Genomic DNA, 24,368 nt, shown 5'->3' with positions numbered 1-24,368 from the left:
TAACATTACACTAGACTAGTTTTATTGACATCAGCAAAATAAAAATGTCGGCATGACATGGACATACATAAATACTCCAAACTACTGTACTTTCCACCTTCTACACCAGGCAGCACAGTTTGGTCTGTTTGCCGTGTGGTGTCGCTATCTTCTAACCATGGAAATACTGCATTTGGTTTCAACTTGGGGCAGACGCAACGATTCTTTGCCTATTCTTACAGCTATTGGGATGAAAAAAATGTACAAATACCAAGAACACACTTTTCACCAAATCAGAAGTAACACTAGGCAACATCTATTCCATGGGAATGGGTAAAACTTACTGGTCTATGGCCACAGAACTGCAGCAAAGTATTTTCTGATCATTAAAAACATTTGGATACAATATGCATACATACATGTAAGGGAGAAGTGCACCTATAATTAATTACTCACAATGTTATGAATCTTGATGAGCACGTAAAATCTATTACCCCATGGTGAAATGTATTTGTATCTATACATATCTGTGTGGTTTGTAATGCGAATCAGATGACGGTATATTGCAAAACGGTCAGTCACTGTGTCATTGAGACAACACAAAAACATCCAGCCTTTTTTGGCACAGCACCACCAAAGTCTTCCCTAGGCTACATTACAATATGTTAAGGATATCGCTAAACAAACCTACAGACACCAAATAGACTAGTAACTACAGAACATGTGATGCAACATGCAACATAACATGTAATGAAAATTTTTAGGACACTTGCTGTTTTTTTTTTGGCTGCTACAACATAACAGAAAACTACTGTATTCTTTCTTACCTAAACAGTTCATCTGAACCAGGTTCCTCTCTAATTCACAAACATCGAAGGCAATAAACTATTAGCTGCTTGGACTTCTCTGATGTTTGGGTCTCTTTTATATCATTTTTTTCTTTATTGCGAGCATTTTCCTAACATGTGTAAGGCATGGTACTGTCATTTCCAGATAGTCGCATCTTTTTTTCCTCAGGCACTAGAACAATCCGGTCGCTTCACAGTCGGGTGCATTCTATCACAATTCACAATATTGCAAGATAGGGTTCGAACATCTCTTTGCCTCTCTTCATCAATTGTACATGCCTAATATATATATATAACTTTAGGAATTAACACTTAGTACTATTGCCACATGGAGGAACTGTTTTCAGCAAATCGGCAGTGTCCTTCTTGCAATTTTGATGACAAAATATTTGCAGAAGTTGCAACCCATGCATGATTGTTGTTAGCTTGTGAAAGAATTATGTGCCATGGGCACAATCATTCAACTATCCTACTCAAAAAGGATGGCATATGTGTGTATGATGGTAGGTGTTTTGACACTTGTTACAAAATGTTGCGACTTAAATACTAGCTGTAAGCTTAAAAACCAGACTATTGCTGTCTACCTACAGACACGTACAAGATAAATGAAGAATTATTGTCCTCTACTCGAAGTTCATCTATGTTCCCTTCTTTGCAACAGTTACTAGTATAAGCCTAAATCATTACAGTAAGCCCTTCCTTCAAAAGCAAGGGTCTCAGCGTAAAATGCATCTCAACAGGTATTGCCACATGGATGTACATATAAAAAGGCGTACAACTTGGAATGATCACATCGACCAATCACAATCCCCGACACATCTGCATACTTCCGGCAAGAGCCAACAGCAGCCAGACTCCAAACAATCCCAGCCACGATTCGTCCAAAAGTTTCCCCATGTAATCATATGGAACATTTTTGTCACAATCAACATGATATGTGGCAATTACAGTGGTTAAGTTGATGTATCCTTTTCTCTGTGGTTTTGCTGAGCACACTAACAGTAGCATAGATAAACTATATCCCTGCAAATGGCAGGAAACCAGAAAACATAGCTTTTTTGTACACCTAAAACCTGTAGTAGAACATTTCTGCTGTATCTTGCATATAGCAAAATTACATGATAGATCCACAAGTTTCAGGATTGCTCTCCCAACTGTTCTTCTGTGTTGTATGTAACATGTTGTGTTTTTCAAGTGAATGTTGTATGTTTCGTCCATGAACGAATCCTTTGAACGAAGCTCAGGTTTTTGCTGTCGACGCGTGAACCAAAAATTGTTCCAGCCAAAAGAACAGCATCTGAGGGGCATTGCAAAGTGTCTTGTTCTATGGGCTGCTCGGTGTTTTCTCAGTCAGGAGGTCCACAGTAGGTTATATTGCATGTGCCGTCAGGGCCTGTGGGTGACGACGGGGGGCCGCGCCGGACTAGTCGTCGTCTTCTTCTTCTGACTCATCCTCTTCTGCAGTCTCCAGCCACTGAAGCCAGGTGTTGACCTGCAGTAACATTAATGAATGTAGGAACGAATGAATGGATGGAGACTGTTATTGTCACACAGGACTAGGTATAGATCACACAAAAAAACATGTTGGACAGATGAGTTAACTGAAACAAAATAAAACTTACTATCATTAGACAAATTCAACTTTGTTTTGTTTTACGATGGAAGGTTTGTCTACTTGTGTTAGAAATTTGAAATTTTCTACAGTACTGAAGTATAATCGGTTTTCCAAATTTGGTATTTTACCATTTTAACTTAAATAACCTTTTGTTGCAAAATAACAATAGTAATGGAAGAGGGAAGAGTTAGTCGACATCATCCCACACTACCTCCTGTACTATGAACTATTTTTTCTAGAAGAGCCCTGCTACTGACCTGGAAGAGAGCCTTGCCCTTGCCAGGGAACTCGTCATTGATGTCCTCCTTCCAGCGGAAGAAAGCGTCCTCCTCCGTGATCTCAAGGTCGTACATCATCATGAACATGCGCAACAGCATACCTGGCGTGGGGAGGGGGGCAGTGTTACAACAATCATGAACATGTATAACAGCATACCTGGTGTGGGGAGGGGGGCAGTGTTAGAACCACGATGTAGTAGAGATGGCTAATTTTGCTCTCACTGTACTAAGTAGTATAATGTTAGAACCATGTAGTAAAGCTAGCATAAATCGGATACTTTTTCACTCACTGCATTGAAGTAGGTACCAAAATAAAAAGGCCTACACAACAGCCTAGGAGAAGCTATCATTGGGATCCTAAGGGAATCGTTAGAATAAAATTGCTCCAAAAGGAGCAAGGAGTCTTAGGTCTGGTCTTTTCTTTGGAACATAGCTGAATTTTCAATGACACCACCCTATCACTTTTGCAACTTTCAGGCTAAACAACTAAAACTGAAAGTCTACATTTCCCGTCTCCCTATGCAAGCGAGCGATTGATTGATATGTTATTGTTGAAGCAGTGGACCTGGCTAATGGTCATCCTTTTGAAATTTGGCTAATGAAAATCAGTACTATTAAATTTTAGACAAACTAAACAAACCCTTTCTATGTCATACTTCCAAGTCACCCTACCTTTAGGGAAGCCATTGTTGAAGCAGTGGACCTGCAGCGCGTACAGCGCGCTGACTTGCAGGCCCACGTGGTCGTGCAGGAAGCGCTGCAGAACCGGTTTTAGCCGGTCGATCAGGTCCTTCTCCTTCTCCACCAGGTCCTTCCCAGGGGTCACCGCGGGGTCAACGTCCTCGCCCAGGGTCGACTCCTGCGTCACATACTTAAGAATGCTGCAGGGGGAGATCAGTGGTTTAGTCGTTAGCAATCAACTCTTGCTATAGTATAATGGTATTATGATTCGAGTGTTTTGCCCAGAATGAGGGGTCATGGATTCAATCTGTTGACTTGGAGATAAACTCAGACTGAAAATACTCTTCTAGCTGCTTTACTCCGGATGGTTTGTGGAACTCCTCACCTCACAGGAAAATGTGTACCTAGCTTTGCCTAAGAATGTGCCTCGGACAGGGTCGTATCAAACAGACTGTAGAATACTTCCTGGTGTGTGCGTGGATCAAACGTTATGGTCTTGTATGCATTCTACATAATACATATACCTACCATGAGCCCTCACCTAATGAGATTAAGCACACAATAACAAGATATTGCAGAGCTTGCATTCTTAACAAGAGGCCTCGCACCTTGACATGAGCAAGTCTTGCGTGCATCTTACATATACGTACCATAAGCTCACAGACTAGTGAGATTACGCACGCAATAACAAGGAAGAATGGTCAAAGAGCTTGCATTCTCAACAAAAGACTACTGATTCAGTAGTCCCCACACCTTGACATGAGCACGTTGAGCCCACAGACTAGTGAGGCTGAGCACATAACAACGAAAAAGAAAGATTGCAGAGCTTGCATTCTCAACCAAAAGACTACTGATTCAGCAGTCCCCACACCTTGACATGAGCACATTGAGCCCACAGCTAAGCACATAACAACGAAAAAGAATAATTGCATAGCTTGCATTCTCAACAAAAGACTACTGAAGTTCCCCGCACCTTGACATGAGCACATTGACGAAGCCTGGGTCTGTGTGCAGCCGTGCCTCCACGTTGTCCTTGATCCACTTGTAGATGGCTGCCGGCGTGGGGTCGGCCTGCAGGGCCTTCCACAGCTCAGCCTGCATGCGCAGCAGAGGGAACAGGAAACTCAGGCCCTTCCCCTCCAGGATACCCATCATCTTCTCCTTGTTTTGGTCAATTTCTGGAAAATAAAAAAGAGCAAGACAATTAAACATTTCAGTCTTTTGTAATTGTAATGGACATAAGTATTAAGATATCACCTCAAATTCTTGTAGGATAAACCCCTCAACAACAAAAACAGTAAAGACATCTTCTCTAGATAGCTTTAAGTTCTCTTATTCCACCAGTCTTCTCAGCCTTGAGTCCTTACATCATAATATCACAAGGAAAAGTAAACATAAGGTAAGGAACTACATGGCCTTAAAACTTTGCATACTCCGCTGCCTAGTTTGGGTGCTGCAAAGGTAAACCATTGCCTACCTGGCAACATCTTGACCACGTTCATCTTGCTGTCAGTGAAGATTACATGGAAAAGTAAAGACATGGAAACAAAGAAAATGACCTGAACAAAAACTTTGCACACTCTGGTGCCTAGTTTGGGAGTTAGCAAGGTAAACCAGTTCCTACCTGGCAGCATCTTGACCATGTTGATCTAGTTTAGGTAAACCAGCCCTACCTGGCAGCATCTTGACCATGTTGATCTTGCTGTCGGTGAAGACGGAGACCAGCTGGTCGCGGCCAGCCAGTTTGTGGAGCTGCTGCAGAACCAGCAGGAACAGGGGGTAGTGTGCTCCATTCTCCATGGGCTGGGGAGGGGGAAGAGGAGTTATTAAATATTGTGGAGCTGTAGGAACAGGGGGTAGTGTGCTCCATTCTCAATGGGCTGGGGAGGGGGAAGAGGAGTTATTAAATATTGTGGAGCTGTAGGAACAGGGGGTAGTGTGCTCCATTCTCCATGGGCTGGGGGGAGGGGGGAGGAAATATTAAATATTGTGTGCTCCATTCTCCATGGGCTGGGGAGGGGAGAGGAGATATTAAATATTGAGGAGCTGCAGGAACAGGGGGTAGTGTGCTCCATTCTCTATGGGCTGGGGAGGGGAAAGGAGATATTAAATATTGAGGAGCTGCAGGAACAGGGGGTAGTGTGCTCCATTCTCCATGGGCTGGGGAGGGGAAAGGAGATATTAAATATTGAGGAGCTGCAGGAACAGGGGGTAGTGTGCTCCATTCTCCATGGGCTGGGGAGGGGAGAGGAGATATTAAATATTGTGCAGCTGCAGGAACAGGGGGTAGTGTGCTCCATTCTCCATGGGCTGGGGAGGGGAAAGGAGATATTAAATATTGAGGAGCTGCAGGAACAGGGGGTAGTGTGCTCCATTCTCCATGGGCTGGGGAGGGGAGAGGAGATATTAAATATTGAGGAGCTGCAGGAACAGGGGGTAGTGTGCTCCATTCTCCATGGGCTGGGGGAGTGAAGGGGACATCAAATATTACTCATGAATTTAGACAAACCTTTGATGTGTCCCAAAAATGCCAGAGTGGACAGTTAAAAGCACCCCATTTCTAAAGTGGCTTGTATATAAAATTTAACTGACAAATTACCTTTCACACAAAACAGTTGATATTGGGAATCACAGAAACATAAACATACAAGCCCAAAACAATAGTAATTCCCATTGGAATGAAATAGTGATGAGTGAAAGCTGAGATCTAAGAACACAGAAGTTACCTGTGCAACATCGGTGAGTGGCACGAGGTCGTCCTTCACGGCGCGTGCGGCGTAGGCAGCGGTGTAGGACTTGATCAGAGGGATGTCATTCTCCAGGTCAGACAACTGCTGCAGGAGACCCTCAAACCCCTGAAATCACCCCAAAATGTACAGGTAAAAAAACTGCTGAGTGAGACCTTCAAACACCAGAAATCACAAGTAATGCAGGTAAGAAACTGCTGGAAGATATCCTCAAATCCCTGACATCACAAATTTTCATCAATTTCATATAACTCAAGTCCAATTTCTTGATGGGCAATCAACAAGCAAATTTCCATCCCAAGACAAAAGGACAGTCCTGAATCAAACCCTGAGGTCTTGTTTTCAGATCTTCTTCCAAGGTCTATACATGAAGACTGGTCTGACTATGAAAGTATTTGTGTTGTTAAATGTTAAATGTAAAATCACAAAAATTCTCTTAAAACAAAGCTGAGGAATCAATCGTTGCTTTCTCAAGAAATACTGTACAAAGGCTTCTGTCTGGTAACATACTCTATATTCTCAGTTTGACATAAAAATTCTAGCTATTTACACACTGATCCTACCTCGATGAAATGTTCAGAAGAAATGACGCCCTCCTTCTTGAGGGCAGCGATGAGGTCGCTGATGGCCTCGCGGTCGCTGTCCTCCTTGTTGAGCGCGTACGTCATCAGGTTACTTGTTAGTTCCGGAAGGTGCTTCTTTGGAGCGCGCATGTCGCGCACGCTCCGAACGGCTTCGTCTACGGTCTTGGTGTTCAGATACTCCGTGAGCATCTCCTCCTGTGGAAAACAGAACAATTATTTATCCCTGAAAGTCTTTGAAGCACAATATATTGGTCAAAAAGGTGCGCTAAGGTTTTCATATGTACACAAGTTGTCAGAGACACCAAGGACAAACAAACTATTACTGGCAAGGGCAAAAAATTGTAAAATTAAGGCCTAAAGACCGTCTCCAAGTACCACACCTGTACTGTTAAAAGGACTATTAGTATCATTATAGAATGAAAAATAACTAAACACTAGTAGAGAGATTTCAGACAGCAGTTGCACAAAAATTTCCTTTAAAGCAACCATGCATATGTCTGTAATGATAGAGCCAGGAGTTACAAAAATGTAAAATTCCAATAAAATGAGAGCCTTAAGAAAAGCCTTGCGCTGGTAATATTTTGATGCTGCTCACATGGCTAGCTTTTCATAATAGTCACTGGCTAGTTGGGCAGGCCTGGCTGTATGCCACTAGTAGCCAAATTGCTAATAAATAAAAAGATTCCATTCTTGGTAACAAACTCACGGTTAACTTCTTGAGGTCCTCCTTGGAAGGTGGAGGCTGTTTCTTGTCCTTCTTGCCCCTGTCTCCGGAGGACTTGGCTTGTTGGATGGGTATGGTGGGGGGTTGCATCATGATGGGGGTTGGAGAGCCGGAGGGGGGTGTGCCCTGAGAGGGCTTGCTGCTGGGGGGCATGAACCCCCCCTGGGGCTTGAAGACCATGGAGTCCTTGGTGGGGCGAAGGCTGATCTCCCCCGAGTTAAACTGGTTCTTCTTCATAAAACTGTGGGAGGGAAAAAAACATTGAACTTCAGTATTCAGCAAAATAAGAATACAGCATGTAAACTCCAGGTGGCATCTTCAAACTTTTACATGAATAAATAAAGGTTCAAACAAACAGGCCACAATGCATTCAGAAGAAGCAATGAATAGCATATATCTCCCCACACACTATCCATGACCTTTAGCATATCCCTTTGGTAAGGTCATGATTGTGTAAAATGAATTTTGCTACTCAAGTGCATAATCCATAGATTGTTACAAGCGTACTAATATTAAACTTGTACACAAAATGACCCAGAAGAGGCAAGCAATGACAACCAACTATCATAAAAGAGTCCTTTGTGATGCTGTGATTTTGGTCAATATTACTCTGTATATGGATGATGGTTTGACATCCTGGAAAGGCCTAGGAAAACAAATGTTGTGATCTGTTGAAGTGCAGGGTTTATATGCTATGAACTGATTTGCAAAAGAGATGAAGACAAATTTTAGACAGCCCTATAGGAAACAAGACAAAGTCATGGAGCAGGGTTGTTACTTACCGAGGTGGGAGGCTGTTCTGCTGCTGCTGGTTGGTGTTGCGCTGCTGGTACTGGTTATAACCGCCCTCCTGTCTCTGGTTCCCACCGCCCCCAAACTGGTTATAACCTGGCAGGCAGGGAGAGATAGAAGGCAGGTTTAAACCAAGAGTCATTTGTTGAAAAATGTATCATCGTTAACTGAAGTGGCCATGATGATAACGACATCAAATAGGAAATGTATGTAACATTGTATAAACTAAGTGCTGATGCATGAAAGAAAAGAGGAGCCAAAACAAAAATGGTGAACAAATACAGGGGTAAGTGGATATGGGAAAACACAATCAGATAACATAGACAATGCTGTACAGAATTAAGTAGAAAGAAAAAACACAAGACATAATAGCTTGTTTAAAAGATCACAATGACACCATAGAAAAAAACATCAAAATGCAAAAAAATAATCCAGGAAATAAAGAGGACACTAGGGCTGGGTACCGGTACAGAAAATTCAGGTCCAGGTCCGGTTCAGGTCCAAAGGATCAGGTCCAGGTCCAGACCTGAACCTGGACCTGATTCAGCATGACTCATACTAATGGTCCATTTCACTACATAGAAATTTGTTTGGTGGAGTATGAGGCTTACACTAACGTTTTAAAATCCTACAACGCTAACTGCACCTGTAAGATTGGCTGTAAAACTTGGTAGAAATTACTATAAACTCTACTCTACTTCACTCTTGTTATTTTCTTCCACCTGCAAGCGCCAAAACGAGTGAATGGCTGATAGAATAATCTGTTAATTTTCTAATCGGTCCAACATCCGGTCCACCTAATTTTTTTAGGTCCGGTTTTTCTGGACCGGTCCAATAAGAAAAACCGGTTTTGCACCGGTACGCTGTACCAATACCCAGCCCTAGAGGACACAAAACAGACAATAAACAGAGAAAAAAGTACAGAGAATCTTGCTGAAAAGTTGTAAGAGGAGAGAGTTGATGCTCCAGACCTTGCTGAACAGGAGGGATAGCTGGCCGGGGTGGGGACAGTTCTGGGAATGACCAGTTGTCATGAAAATGGGGAGCAGCAGCAGCCACTGCTAACATACAACACACAGAACAGAACAGCACGGACATCAGACAAGTCTGACACTAGGGACTCTGTCCTCTGGTTACAAGGAATCAGATTCATACAAATGTTACAGTACTAAATTTTCTTCCAACGCAAAGGTATACACTGATCAAATTTTCAAAGACAACTGTCACCTTCATCAGTAATGATCTTTTAGAAGGCGACCGTGGTCGTTGAAAATTTAATCCATGCATAACACTGTTGGAAGAAAGTTAAGCATTGTACTATGATGAGCTTCCATGATAATTTGGGAAAACATACGCATCTAATGGAGAGAAACTTTCAGGGGTACACCAGAGTATAGACAAGCTATAAACTGTTCATCCATGTAGCCAGTTTTGTGAGATAGTGAAGATGGCTGGCATCAGACCAAATGAAACATTCTCAAGGGGGCCGCACGCACTGGAGGTCGTCCACATGACAACCTGAAGTGACGTTCACAGCCACTCAGAATTAGCATGGTAGTCATCATAACCAGCGCTTCACCCTCACTACTATCGTACTCTTTCTCTGAAGCTTTATCATAAGTCAGAAGTACAAGATATTACAATAGATAGACATTAAGAAACATAACAAGACATCAACCCAAAGCAGAGGTGTTAAACAAAACAATCTTCCCTTTAAGATGCCTATTTGTATTCATTCCCTGAAGCTTAACCCTACGTCAGAAGTACAGGAAATTACAATAGATGAACATTATGAAACAGCCATAAAAACACATTCTAAGGCTATCAACCCAAAGCAGAGGTGTTAAACAATTTAATCTTCCCTATAAGGAATTTAAAAAATAATCATATTGTTACATGCAGGAGCTTCTTTTATTGACAATCTTACTTCAGTACTGAAGCTGGGAATTGTTTTTTGTTCAAATGTGAGTCATTTGAAAGACATTGTTCAAGTCATTCGGTCTCATAGATGCCAGTATGTAAAGCTGTGTCTATCACTGAAGGTCTGTGAAACCCATTAATTCCTACATGTTTGTTTGTTTGTTTGTTTGTGCGTACCTGTGTTCTGCTGGTTCCTCATGTTGCCGTTACGCTGCCAGTTGATGGCAGGGAAGTCATCGTGGTTGTCTTGGATGACGCCGGGCCCAGTCCCTATCCCAGCATCCCCTGGGGAAAGATAAAACATGTCAGCAACTTCTCAATACTTAGAAATGTCATCAAGGCCATCACACTGTCAACCTGATACTAACACTTTTGGCTGCCTTTTTACCTTCAGGTTTTGGTGTCTTGTCACAATTTAAAGCAAGCATCACATTGTCAAAGACTTTTGATTGAAATTGTTGATCACTGGGGGTATGGCGAGTCTTGTATCAGATTCAGAGTACAAGTATTCATTTATTAGTTCGGCTGGCATTACAGGCAGTCAAGGTCACCCAACTAGCCAAGGTTATTACAAAGGGCTGACCTTGGCAGAGAAATACAAAATACATGAAATAACATCAGAGTAAAGTGCATTTTTTCACTAAATTGGACAGGGCTCGGTGGTATACTAAATTGGCCAATCCCTAACAGTCAAGCGGTGATTGAAAGGAAGCAGTGATTTAAGCCCGTATGACTGCCAAAAGCGACTTGCAGAATCATTGGGCAAACTATTTTCTTGTCGTGTGCCGCTAACTCTTCTACTATCAACACCCTGCGTACCTATGATCCCCTGGGGACCCCCGAAGACATCCCCGAGCCCGACCATGTCCCGCTGGGCACGGATCTGCTTCATGGAGCCGCCGAAGAAGTCCTTCCCCTGATGGCGACGCCCGTACTCAGGGGGAGGGTAGTACACTCCATGCACCTGCAGGATGAGAGGAACACACTCAAATCAGGAAATGATATCATTTCTGACAAAAGCAATTGCTGTTCACCTTCTATCCTGTGTATTATCTTGGAAACATTATAGATCTAACCACTCATATAAAATAGCATAGTGCTTAGTCTTGATACTAGTATTGATGTTTTATTCTCCCCTTTTCTCACTAGATTCAACAGTGTGAAGTGCTTCAACATTAAGAAGGTGCTCGTTTGTAACAATAAATGAAGACCAACCCTGCCCGATACCTTAGCCGTGGTGCTTTAACATTACAGAGGTGCTTCAAATTCAACATTATCTGCTCCAATGTTTAAATGATCACTAGATTCTTCAACGGTGCCGAAGTGCTTTTAACATTACAGAGGTGCTTGTTTGTAACATTACGGAGGTGCTTGTTTGTAACATTACAGAGGTGCTCATTTGTAACATTACGGAAGTGCTCGTTTGTAACACTAAATGAAGACCAACCCTGCCCGATACCTTCGCCGCGGCCTCCCGGACCTGCTGAATGGTCCGTGGCCCCTGGTCTAAGGCGATCTTGCGAGGGGCCCAATTGTTGCCCCGCAGTTCGATGCAGTCCTCGAGCATGAACCGGATCCGCGACGGGAGCTCCGTGCTGCCCGCCATCGTCCGCATTCTGTCAAAGTACTGGTCCATCAGGGACTGGAGGAGGGAGGAACAAGGATTACTTCAAACTCGAGCAGTGTACCAAGTGTACAGTACCGGTACAGTCAACTAGGTACAGGTCCAAAATACCGGATCCCTAATGTACTGGTACTGGACCTGTATCTAATTAGTGCAGGATAACAGGTCAGAGGATGGTCGCTTTGACAGATAAAATTTCCGTGAAATTACCATGATAGCTGTCTGAGCCCCAGGGAGGGAAGAAAACAACAATTTTGTCCCATTTTTATCATACAATCCATTCCTCAGAAAAATCACTTCCAACTGGTTCATCATAATTAACAGTTCCACACCCTTTTCTTTGTCATGATGAAGGCTATTGTTTTCTCAGATAACCCTTGTTCTATAGAATCCCTCCCTTACAAGTTGTTAAACGAGCCTCTCACCTTTGCTTTGTCATGATCAAGGCGACGTCCACAGGTGCGCATTATCTGACAGAGGCACTCGAGGTCCTCGGCGCGGTCAGCCACAGACTCGGTCCTCTTCTTCTCCAGAAGCTGCCGTGAAAGATAGACTTTCACTTCTAGGATCATCTAGTGATTTCGTGCATTGAGAAGTTTTTGTACATTGTCAACATCGTCAAACATCGCTCCTTTGATCGTGCGTTGGAATACAGCCACATTGTGAAAGGCTTACTGCCACTTCTATGCTTTACTCTATGTGTTTCAGCTTCCATTCTTACCTAGTCATTATTTTCACAAAACAAATTGTCCTGCACTGAATGATATCCACATTTTTAGACTGACCACATTTTGTGAGTGAGTGTGACCAAGATGAATTGTGGTGATTCTGAATGTAACAGTCAACTTCTATTGCCTTTTGATCCTTACATAACTAACACACTGAAAATGTGAAAAAAGGAGCAGTACCTGTTTAATGCATTTATGTAGAATGGCCTCTGAAAGCATGTCAAGCTTTCCCAGTTCACCTGTGGAGAAAAAACAACATCACATTACTTCTGATGAAGACATTTCTGTTGGAAACCTTTGAGTTTTTGTTCTGCAAACTGAATGACAACAATATGACGCAATTGATAAAGCTTTGTACAACGCATAAAGCTTTGTAGGACAGTTTATTTATTCATTTATTTATTTGCCAATGATACAACTCATTACACGGATCTGCCCTTTCATATGCGCCAGGTCTCCCGTCCGGATGAATGATGTAAATCACCGTGAGCCGAAGCTAGGTACTCATTTTCACCTGAGTATAGTGAGGAAAGCCGTTATAATTATATCAGTCACAGTAAACTTACCGATGAACCGGATGTTGCCAAGCATCTTGCGCTTGGCCACCATCTTCTGTTCATTCTGTTCAGGGGTGAGAGGGCCATCGTCCCTGTCAAAAGCTAAGAGACAAATCAAACAAAACATGGTTATAAACTTCTAAAAAATCTTACATAACAAAGGTCATTGTCATACGAGTATTTCATAAAGAAGGCAGAAGTCAAGGTTGGATAAGTCCAATAGCCCAATTGTCCAGGGCAAGTAAAAGGGCTCTTCGGACAATTGCATGTAAGATTTTCCATGAGGGAGATTTTGATATAGTTGTTACTCTTTGCAATCATGGCATCAAGTATGGTCAACAGAAAAAAACGAGTCAATAATAAAAGAATCCCATAGCTGGAAGTAGAAATATGTAGAAAATGTTGTTTCAATTCAGGGCAAGTGAAAAGTTTGCTCGGGCAAGTTGGACTGGTGAATTTTAGAAAACTTGTCCAACCATGACTAGTAACAAGTTAAATCACCTACCAGCAAAAGTCTTGGATCTGTTCTCAAACTCATCCTGGCACTTATTCAGTAGCAACCGGCGAAAGGTCTAGAAACAAAGCAATTCAAACATGAGATACACTGAACCAAATGTACCAATGCATTAACCGGACAAAGCTACAACTCCTTAGCAGCTGTAGCCTGATACTCAAGCTAACAATTTCTCTTGACATCCTTTCAACGGAAAGAGTCACTGCTTGTTGTGAAAAGCATTGCTATAACATTACCAACAGATCTTACAGTTACAGGTAAACAAAATTCTTCCAGTATCAAGAGCACAGTGATGCTTCTCCCTAAAATCTTTTATTTCAACTTGAGAAAAGCACATCTTTTTCAAGTTTTCTTTTTTTAAATTTACTTGAAGTTCACCACAAGTCTCATAGAGCCACCTTGGGTTGCAGTACTGGATTCTGAAGACAGATGTTTGTTTACCGTTGTAGATAAAAGAACTTACTGTAGTTCCTGACTTGTTTGGGTCGTCAAAGTTGGGCGCGTCGTCACATAGTCTACGACAGAGCTGTGCATACATAGAACAGTACTTGGGCTCATCTATGGCTTTTTCGAATACCTGCAGGACAAACACAATGGGGAAGAGGTTAAGCATGGGGTTTACGAGGCTTGTGATAATCACTTTCCTACAATACTTGGGCCCTAATGCCCTTTTGAGTAGAGCGTAATCGGCCATTTTAATTTTATGTAGAGCGTAGACTGATCGCTTAATTCACCAAAAAAAGGAGGATAGAATTATTTCTTTACAAGACAATTTCTAGTAGCCAAACATCAACAAGTAAACCTATAAAGCAAGCTGGAACAAACTTTGAGCAGTCAATAACTTAATAAGTGCACATAAATAATGGTTAATAACAGAAGGAGGGCAAAATTGGTAAAAAGGACTTACCAGAAGTATTATACCCTTAAGAATTAGCTTGTTCTCTATCCCCACGTTCAGGAGTTCCAAAAACAACTTGTCAAACCTGTCGGGGGTGAGCTTGTTGAGAATTCTGTGGACAAACAGGAAAATATTTGTTATGTTATCAATCAGCACCAACATCTAATATGTTCCTACAATTCCCTACAGATGTTAGTATATTTTGTTCAGAATCAGATGACCTATTCAAATGTATAGCCTTTTGTTCAAGTTCTAATAAATTTTTCTATCTGATGTCACACATGAGACATGGTCGCATGAAAGTTCCCTTTATAGATTTTGAAAAGCTGAAAGGTTGAATGTGGGTGTAACTAACTGCTTTGCACTTGAAACATGATGGTCATACTCTTTCTTTCTGAGAAGACCGTCCATCTTCCCAAATGAACACATAAATCACCTCTATATGTATCTGTCAATAGATACTAGCAAGGCCGCAATGAAAGATTTTTGTGTGAACTGTGTCATTGTGAAGCCGGGTATGAAATCCGAGGACATCTGCAAACGTACAGTCATGTAATATTTATCAATTTGGCATTTGTAACAGATGGCATTTGTAAGGATGTGTGCTTTTATCTGAGCAAATCCTCATGTAGCAATATTTCCAGTCCAGCTCCAAGATTTTTATCCATACCAAATGGAAACTAAGGTTATTGGAAGTCAGTACTAAATGGGACTTTATGATGCAGTTAATGTTGCCTAGCATACGAGTAGCAAATATAATAGTGCCAAAATTATATCTTCAGTCCATATGGGTATCGAGCTGTTCCCCTGAAACAAACACCTTTGCGAACTGTTTTATACATTTATTCAGAAAATCAAACTACACTTTTCGTCTGTCATTCACTCCATGTACAGTTATCATTTTATGCAGGTAAATGGTTTATACATTGGAACGTGATGTCCTCTCAGACTCAAAATGTCATGAATGTTTAATTTTTCTGTCCATAATAAGGTCAGACGAGGTCCATCATTCCGTTCCTAATCTTTTCCAGGGAGTTCCAAACTGGATAAGGACAAACTCTGATGTAATTCCAGCCTAATTCCTGCCAGTGCTGGCAGGGTGACAGATGTTCGGCAGCCATAATGTCTTTGACCTCTGCCAGAGGGACTCAACACAATTCTATCAGCTCATGGCTCGAATTTTATTTTGGGGATTAGGTACACTGGTTCACCCAACCTAAAAAAAATTGGGTGCACCAAAAAATTTTGGGGTGCACCAAATAGTTTTTGAGCGTTGTAAAAATTTTGATGAACCCAAATTCCAACTATAAATTCTTCAACAAGTACTATGACAGACATTCTCTCCAACATTTCGATGTCAAGAACCACAGTGCATACTATCATGCTTTAATATCTTTACATATGTAAGCCTACAAAAGTATTTGGGCGCACCGGTGCACCCACAGAAAACAATTGGGTGCTGCACAGCTCTAATGATGGGTGCACCAAGGTGCACATGCACACAGTATTTCGAGCCCTGCAGCTTCAACCCTACTGATTTCAGTGACAAATTTGGGGGTGTGCATACTAATGTCTAACAAATGATATTCCCACTGTTGTTATTACTCTCACCATCAAAATGCTTGTAACTTTCTCAACACACCCTATATAGCCATAAAAAAAGTTTAAGTAAAATTCAGTGGCCATACATAATTGTCTATCAGCAGCTTGGAATCTTTAAGGCCTAAAAAAATATTCTGTACTTCTAAAAGGTATGGAACTGAAAGATGGATGGACCTTTCTTATGACCTTGTAAAACATCCTTTGACTCAGTTTGGGGGGATTTTTTGCTTGACAGACAGAGAGATTTCCCTAAACCCCCTTATGTTCCTCCTTCCAAGCTCTGCAACCTAAAGGTCACACGAGCATGAACATAAGTCACAGACAACCCTAGTGGCAATTACTATGACCTTGAAGCCTTGCCCTATTATGCTTGACTTGCTGATCCAACAAAAACAAATGACTACCTGCCTACCGCCTGTGAAAGGCCCCTTGCAAATGGGCAGGGAGAAACCACTTCTGGCACAGAGGGAGAAATTTGCAATTCAACCACACAAAAAATGGCGGTGCTATACCAGTAACAAGGTTTTCCTCCAACAATATGTACCAATTAGATAACACATTATAAGAGTATGTACGTGCTTCATCTCCATTTTCATTGACAGGCCCTGGCTTGCAGATATTGTATGGTTGCTCCCAGAGGGCCGGCAGTATGAGGAATTGCAGCCTGCTTTTTGATAGATTCTCTATAAAGCGTGCTGTCAAACGTGCTCAGACTCTGGTATTCAACAACACTGTGAAATAGCTGTTGAGTAGGTATTGGCAACATGCCACTGTATATAAGACTAACAAGATAAAAACCACTCCTATTATTTCATTGCATTTTTCAGCTTCCCTTATCGTCGTTCATTGAAAAAGAATACCTGAACCATCAAACAATTTTTTTTACTTCTTGATCAGGATCTTTGTTTAAGCAAATCTTCTTGCCACAAACAATAGATTGGTGAAAAGATTTAACTGTCTACGCAAATCACTACAGAATGACGCTCCTCTGCTTCCACAAAAGGCCTCTACCTGGAAAAATTATGGGTACTTTGAAAGGTTTGACCTTGGTGTAGGTCTAGCACGCTTCCTGTCAAGCAGCCCAGAGCAGGGCGGAGAGGTAATCTGCGTCTAGTTGTGATTTATGGGAAACTTGAAGGAATGCGGCTGCCACTAGCATGTGTAATGAGATTTCAAAGGGCAGTCACACCTTAGAGGACATCATTTTCTCTATCCTATCCCTCTAAGGCTAGTTGGCAGATTGTTGCTGCATAAAAAGATGTCTTTAAAGGGGACTCAAAGGCTATGGATATTAATATGTAGCACTGAGAGAACTGGGAGCGAATGAAAGATTCAGCTGGAGATGTACACTGTCCTGGCAGCTGATATCAGGGGAAGGTAGACTCTCGTTCTCAAAAATGACTGTTGAGCCATTGCCAGTGCTTTGGGGCTGATTTGAATTGAGATTTACCATGGTCAATATCGACCAACCGAGTCCATACATGCATGCTGCATACGAACGTACCCACGAACTCTCCTGAAGATGGTTTCATTTTTCTCTTGTTGGGTGCGCACGTCTCGCTTAGTACTGCTTGGAGGTATCCATCTTGGGATTGCTGGGGATGAACCACCGCTCCTGGGGGGAAATATTGAAACATTAATCAAATATTACACTTAACACTTATTTTCTGCCTTGCTTTTATCTGTAGAAGAAAAGAAGTATATTTTGTTTCTCTGAATCTTCGCTCATGTACGGTTACGGCTCAAAATTCTTCTTTAGCAAATTATGATCCACTGCAAACGTTTGCTATCTACAAAACAGAAGCAGTGACTTGCCCATTCCTTGACAATGACTGGAGTTGTTCAGTCAAAACTTTAGGTAAGACTAAGTCCATTTTTTTGTGTTAGAAATTACAACTTACTGACATCTACAAAGTTACCAAGGCATACGGACATTAACATTTAGTGCACAACAATGTCAGCAAACCTAGCAATAAAACCTTGCTTAAAAGCTTGAACCAAAGATACTCTAAGTGCTAACAGGAGCCTGTACCTGGCTGTTGGTGTCGCAGCACCACTTTTGCTGCCAGAGCCGCCAGGCCGGCTCTGCCGGGGTGTCTCACTCCCTCCCCCGTTAGAATAAAAACAAACAAACAAACAAACCTGGCTGTTGGTGTCGCAGCACCACTTTTGCTGCCAGAGCCGCCGGGCCCGCTCGGCCGGGGTGTCTCACTCCCTCCTCCTGCAGAACGACGAGAGGCCACACCCGCTCCGCTCGGGCCGTCCAGTTTTCTCGCCTGTCCTCCGCAACAAGCCAAAAAATAGGGCACGATATAAAAGGAAAGGGGAGGGGGGAGTTACCTGCAAAACAGAAAAAAAGAATGAAGATTCATTAGATGTCGTCATAGGTTTTCCTAACATTTTACACCTCCGCAACAAGCCAAAAAATATAAAATATTAAAGGAAAGGGGAGGGGGGAGTTACCTGCAAAACAGGAAGGAAAAAACATTTGTTAGGCATTTTACAAGGTTTTCCTAGTCTAGGTGTACAGTTACATGACACAGTCTGAGCACCTTAATCAGTGTGCTTGAAATGCTGCATGTCCTTTTTAAGACCCCAACAAAAGAAAAATTGGGCATGGTATAATAAAAGGGGATTAGGAGTTACCTGCAAAAGAGAAAGAAAAATCACTACAACTCAGATGTCAGAGGCACCCTTTCTTCAACAATTTGCTTGCCCATCTCTTGCAACTATCCATAAAATATGGCATGATCAAAAAAGTACAAGGGAGCGGGGAGGTTACCTGGAAAATAACAGCTGGGCAAAATATTCATGACGTGGCACCAAACATGACCTGGGGCATTATTTAATCAATAAATGTAATAACCTTCTTTCTGTGAACATTATAATCAGATGTCTTGACCTTTCATCTTGACTATTACTGTCCTGACAGGAAATTCTGATTCCCATGATTTTTCACCATGGTAACCTCTATCAACCCTTTGATAGGCGTGGCAATGATTTTTTTTAACTACACAAAATCTGTTGATGCAAATCTGTCTGGATTTTCTATTGGCAGGGATAGGGGGAAACTTAAGAAGTAAGGTGGAAAAATTTGTCCTAGAATTTGTTCCAATTTCCCATTGCAATTCGAATAAAGTCCACGTCAAGGTGGAAAACTACATGCAACACAATGACTAGGGCTGCATATCTTTGCCCATGTACCGGTACTGTTCAGTAAAATCAATTTGGTACAACTACAAGCCCAAAATACCAGATCATGAATTTGTTCCTGAAGAGATGCATAAATCCTACCACAAAGACGCAAATTTAGCACTGGAATTAGAAAGGACTAAAAAAATGCGCTTAATCTTGAAAGCAGAGCCAGCTTTAAAATTTGAATCTTTTTAGTTGTCATCTCCTGACCTCGTGAGGACACCAAATGTGACGCATAGGGACCACACCTCTAATGCTCTATATCAGTACCTGTACCCCTAACAATGACTGCTCTAGCTAGATAGACATGGGCAACTTCAATACCACATTATCCTACAACACTATTAGCATTACACATTACACATATGAAAAAATCATTCTCTACAGTCAACAACAATGTTGCCAATCATGCTACAACTTGCAAGTTACAACCTAGCCTGGATACCAGACTCCAGCCCGATCTCAAAGTATATTTTTGATAACGGGCTGCACTGGTCTGGTGTCCAGGCTACTTGCAACCCAATAACAGAAATTTCCATTAGTCAGCTACTTTGGAAGCACAACCCAAAAACTCTGAAATTGATTTTTGATCAAATGATCCATCCCTTTGCCCTGACTGCAGTAACACTAGAGGCGCCTGGAGGTGAACTCAGAGAAAACCACTCTGTTTCCCAATAATCTAATTTGTAACTGATAGCAGGAGTCAATTCTGTGGTACTGGTGCTACTGAAGCTGGTGTGACATGCATACTGATAGTGTACTTCCTCTTAACAGAAAGCCTATGTATGTATGTAATATGTGAGAATTTATTTCCAGCACATCCAAGGGGGACCAGTTAAAAGCCATTTCCTTCGTCATTCATGAAAGCCTAATATTCATACTACAGCAATGCAATAAGGCAATGTAGTGAGATTATGTTATAGGATACATTCTGTCGTGAGAATCAAATTATTATTCAAGGCTACAATCCAAATGCATGAGCATATAGTAAAAATTTCCAAAATGTACACATGATTTTAATGGGCATACATGTATTATACTGCCATACAAGTACAGTATAAATGCTTATTAGCAATACAGACAAGACACAGGTATGAGTATGACTGAGTAGTGTACACAAACTCTGTCATTGTTTGCAGAAGCTATCTCCACTACGCTGTTTCTCTTCAACAAGACAATGTTTACTTTCTCCCAACTGTTTACTAATTATGCAACTTTTGTAATATAAGAACTTATGATGCACTGTTTACAGTGTTACATTGACTATATGCATGGCATATTGTTTGACTGACTTTTATTAAGTATGTGTTATCATATCAACAATGTGTAAGTGGGGACCACATTCCAGACACCACAGGAAATGCCAAACATTTGAGCAGGGCTGCCTGAGGAATGCACACAGCAGGCAAGTTTACCTAGCTGGCTGACTGGGGAAGTCTTACAACCCAAACATATGTAAGGCCTCAGGGATCGTTCAGTAACAACAGGGAAGGGGATAAAATGGGATCCTCTTCTGGGTCCATTTCATCTTTCCTGAACTTCTCTCTTGTATAACAGTTGTTGTATGGTTTGCAGAAATTACTACAATTGTTTTTGTCCACCATTTTTCACAAAATCTTCCAATGTTGCACGACCTCTCCTTTATCTGCCCAAAGGTCAAACAAGTTGGGGGATAACAGATAACATCTTAAACAGGAAGCTGGAGAGAAACAGGAAGCTTTTCATTCTTCTAGTCTTCTTCTACCTGCATCATTGAATGTACAAGAGCACCACCTTGACTAAGTTTTTTTTTCTGTCACCCCAACTACAACTGGCAGAAAAATCTCTTCCCCATTGCCCTGTCAAAATTGAAATTTCCATCAATGTTTAATTTGGTTGGCCGAATTGTCTGTTAACTTTTCTATCATACGCAGCTATAATAACAGGTTTTTGGACCAGCACCTCATTCATTATCATTCCAATAGCTTGCCATGTCCATGGTAAAGGACAAAAAAAGAAGAAAATTTACTGTGTTGGAGGAGGTACTTCTAGCACGTAAAACAGAGCATTAAGTATAACCTACACCAAAGTGAATAATTTGTTATTTCTTATTGGAAGTTGAACCTGGCTTGCATAGGAGGCTGTCTGTCCTTGACTTAACCCATTCATCCATTGATTCAGCCTTGCCCAGTAGTCTCTGCACCACTATCAACCGACAATCACGTACACCATGGACCAGTTCCTGGACCACATGGTTCAACCTCAGGATGGTCACCATGGCAACCCAGAGGACAAATCTATCATTTCTCATTAACTTGGGTGTGCCTGATCCTAATCAGGTCTGCACTGTGTGGAGAGATGTCTGCATCTGGCAGTCTGACCAACGGGGATCAAAAAGGGCACTCTTTGTGCACCCAAAACTGGAGCCCCCTAGTTTTAACTAAGGACGCACTGGTGCACGGGTGATATTTGTGTATCACTATAAGATACTTAGATATTTGTTGTATTACTTGAAGTCGACAATAAAATTAAAATTTTACATTCTGTTGCCATTTTCCCTGTACACCTAAATCCTAATGTGTAATGTCACTTGCACCTGTACAGATACTAAAAAAAAAGAATTCTGAGCCAGTTGATCATCTTCTGTGCGCAGAACTGGAAGTCTACACTATAAAGCAGCCATCCACACAAGCACCAAATATGGAAAGAGGGAAAATGCATGGTGGTTTTAGCTGTGATTTCATTGTTTTGACAACCATATAAACATGAAGGTGCTGGTGAAAAACGGTGGACTATTGGATTACTGTGAACAGATGTGCTACACCAGGGGTTTTATGGACTAGACTACACATACTAATTACACTAACACCTGCTTCATGGCTGCATTGTGGAGTGTTGAGACTTAGATATAACAGCTATTTTGTAATAATTGTAAAAGCAATTTCTGTGAACTGTACTTGCACTTGGGAGGGAGTCCCCCAACCTACCATTTAAGCAAATATTTTAAAAGTCAAAGGTCTTCCAATGTGTAACATTAGTGCTGCATGTGCACATACAAATCAGAGCTACAGAGATATGCAAATACATGTATGGTTTTCTTTATAGTCTTATGTACAAATATGGGTTTTCCATTAATCTCAATGAATGGATGAAAAGACGTCATTTTCTCAGCTTTTTATGGAAGGACAGAGAGAAAATGGATTAAGCCTCTATTAGCATGTGTGACAGGGCATTTGTAACATTATCACTCGCAAGATAACAAGGTTACCAATCTAGTTCCTGATAATTTGATACTCAGACAGATAGTGGAATGGATGTGTCTGGAAATTCGAGACAATAAAACTTCTGGCCAAATTTCTGTTTAATCCTCGGTGAAAGAACCAGAATTAAGTTCAACTGCTTTCATTCTTTTTTGAACCAGACTGTACCCATCCTACTTGTCAAAAGAGGCAGCAAAAAATGCAATATTTGAGTGTGTTTGTGACCTTTCCTCCTTGCAAGACAGTGGAACTCTGATGTACTGTCTCTATCATAAAACAACTCTGATACTAACAGGGCAATGCAATTGAAGAAAATGCCATTTAATCCAAATCATACTTTGTAAATCAGACAAGGAGGAAAAATTTGAAATTAAAAGGGTCTGTGCTGCTGAATTATTCATGCAAATAAGGAAAGCTTTCCTGTGTTCAACACTGATACTTCAGATAGTCTGTGTATTGTGTAAGGATAGACAAAGGAAATGGTATGAAAAATATGGTGATTTTATCCACTTATACCAATAGCTCTCATGTCACAATGACTCACTTCTTCCTTCATACTTATTAATAATATTTCCTGCATGTGTGTGCTTGATTATCAATGACAACAGTATGAATAGGCAATATGATGCAGTGTGATTCATAAATCAAGAACATGTCCTGATTAAAAAAAGACTGTTCTAGACTTTCAATTTAAAGTATATTGTCTATTTTCCTTTCCAAACTGTGAAAAGAATCATGAAATAAGCATAAAACTGACAGGGTTCAGCTGGAGAATCCTTTTGTTGTTGGCTTCTAAATTTACATGACAACCTTCGCCTCACTATATCCATTTGTGAGGTTTCAAAGTGGTCCGTGTCTGCCAAAGAAGCAGAACTTTTTGCCAAAATTGCTGGTTTGACAAGGACTGTCTGACGTCGTGAGTTGGTGACGATTGTGACGATTAACAACACACAACAAACAATCCAGTCATTTCCTGTCTGCCCACTCTCAAAAATTAGTAACGTCAAATTGGTTAGTGGGTTTCAGAAACATTGAATAAAAGAAAACGTTCAACATTTTTTCTAAATAAAATGGTGATATTGCACTGTACTACCATAGCATCATTGCGTTGAAGAACGAAGAACAGAGAAATATTAACATATTTTGGAATCGGACATGCTGCGGTTGAACCGGCGTCAGCGGCCATTTTGAATGGAATTCTTGTTTAATGGAAACCCTTCTTTCTTCCCCAAGAATATTCTCTCCGTTGCTAATATTGCGTCCAGAGCCTTACCACCATATATCAAGTGTTGTGTTTGATGATAGAAATGTCACACAATGTTCCTAGAGCTTTCCCAAAACTGGTAAAAATTTCACAGAGTGTAGCGCGCGCGTGCAACAAGAACGGCCATAGCGGCTTTGTTCTCGACCAGTAAGCCCAACATCTTTCAGCGATTTCTGGGACGATAAAAATGACCTGGGACGAATAGATAACGGCAGGGCGTTGGAGACTTACCTTTCTATCTACTCCAGCTTGGTCGGTGCCCACACTATGCGGGGAAATACCAAATTTCTAACAGTTTTTGCCTCCTCCCGCAACGTTGACGCTTCTTCTATGTTGCGAAATGGCGAGTGATCCCAGCAGCCCCCGCGATAAATGTTATCTGGAAATCTCGCGAGACTTGCTACGTTGGACAGTTCTATTCTATTCAGAAGGGTAGTTGCGAAAAAGAGTAAACCTTTCTACCCCTTTTTGTCATACTAGATACCACAATATGATATATTTTTGCGATGATAACAAAATATGTATAAAATTCTAAAGTCAAAATCTTTCTTGTATTCTATTTTTTCTGTCATATGTACT

General features: G+C 41.3%; 1 protein-coding gene across 3 annotated transcripts; it reads right to left on the bottom strand.

The window, feature by feature from the left end:
• LOC118413197 (eukaryotic translation initiation factor 4 gamma 2-like) lies at positions 1-24,190 on the bottom strand. Of its 3 annotated transcripts, none has more exons than XM_035816412.1 (21): positions 24,021-24,190; positions 18,234-18,431; positions 17,596-17,706; positions 14,499-14,601; positions 14,055-14,168; positions 13,583-13,649; positions 13,087-13,179; positions 12,701-12,759; positions 12,218-12,364; positions 11,616-11,810; positions 10,988-11,132; positions 10,346-10,453; positions 8,239-8,344; positions 7,439-7,697; positions 6,712-6,927; positions 6,128-6,256; positions 5,075-5,204; positions 4,375-4,579; positions 3,393-3,601; positions 2,700-2,821; positions 1-2,319 (listed from the first exon to the last, which is right to left on the bottom strand). In XM_035816412.1, the coding sequence occupies exons 5-21, from the start codon at positions 14,127-14,129 to the stop codon at positions 2,251-2,253; spliced, it is 2,334 nt and encodes a 777-aa protein (XP_035672305.1). In that variant the 5' UTR covers positions 14,130-14,168; positions 14,499-14,601; positions 17,596-17,706; positions 18,234-18,431; positions 24,021-24,190; the 3' UTR covers positions 1-2,250. The 3 variants fall into 3 exon arrangements, with proteins under 3 accessions (XP_035672305.1, XP_035672306.1, XP_035672307.1); XM_035816413.1 differs by having other exon boundaries at positions 2,009-2,319; positions 11,628-11,810; XM_035816414.1 differs by having other exon boundaries at positions 2,009-2,319; positions 12,218-12,328.
• Positions 24,191-24,368: the final 178 nt, after the last annotated feature.

This window comes from Branchiostoma floridae, chromosome 4, assembly GCF_000003815.2.
Source record: "Branchiostoma floridae strain S238N-H82 chromosome 4, Bfl_VNyyK, whole genome shotgun sequence".
NCBI classification, from domain to species: Eukaryota; Metazoa; Chordata; class Leptocardii; order Amphioxiformes; family Branchiostomatidae; genus Branchiostoma; species Branchiostoma floridae.
Note: the sequence above shows the minus strand (reverse complement) of the source record. Positions and strands in the feature narration are given on the sequence as shown.

Bases quoted from the DNA above. Each gene is read 5' to 3' on its own strand.
- LOC118413197 (XM_035816412.1), bottom strand. From the start codon at position 14,129: ATGTATGCACAGCTCTGTCGTAGACTATGTGACGACGCGCCCAACTTT. The intron at 11,811-12,217 runs GTGAGAGGCTCG...TCCCTCCTCCAG, and splicing joins TTGATCATGACAAAGCAAAG to TCCCTGATGGACCAGTACTT. The intron at 2,320-2,699 runs GTCAGTAGCAGG...ATGTTACTGCAG, and splicing joins AGGGCAAGGCTCTCTTCCAG to GTCAACACCTGGCTTCAGTG.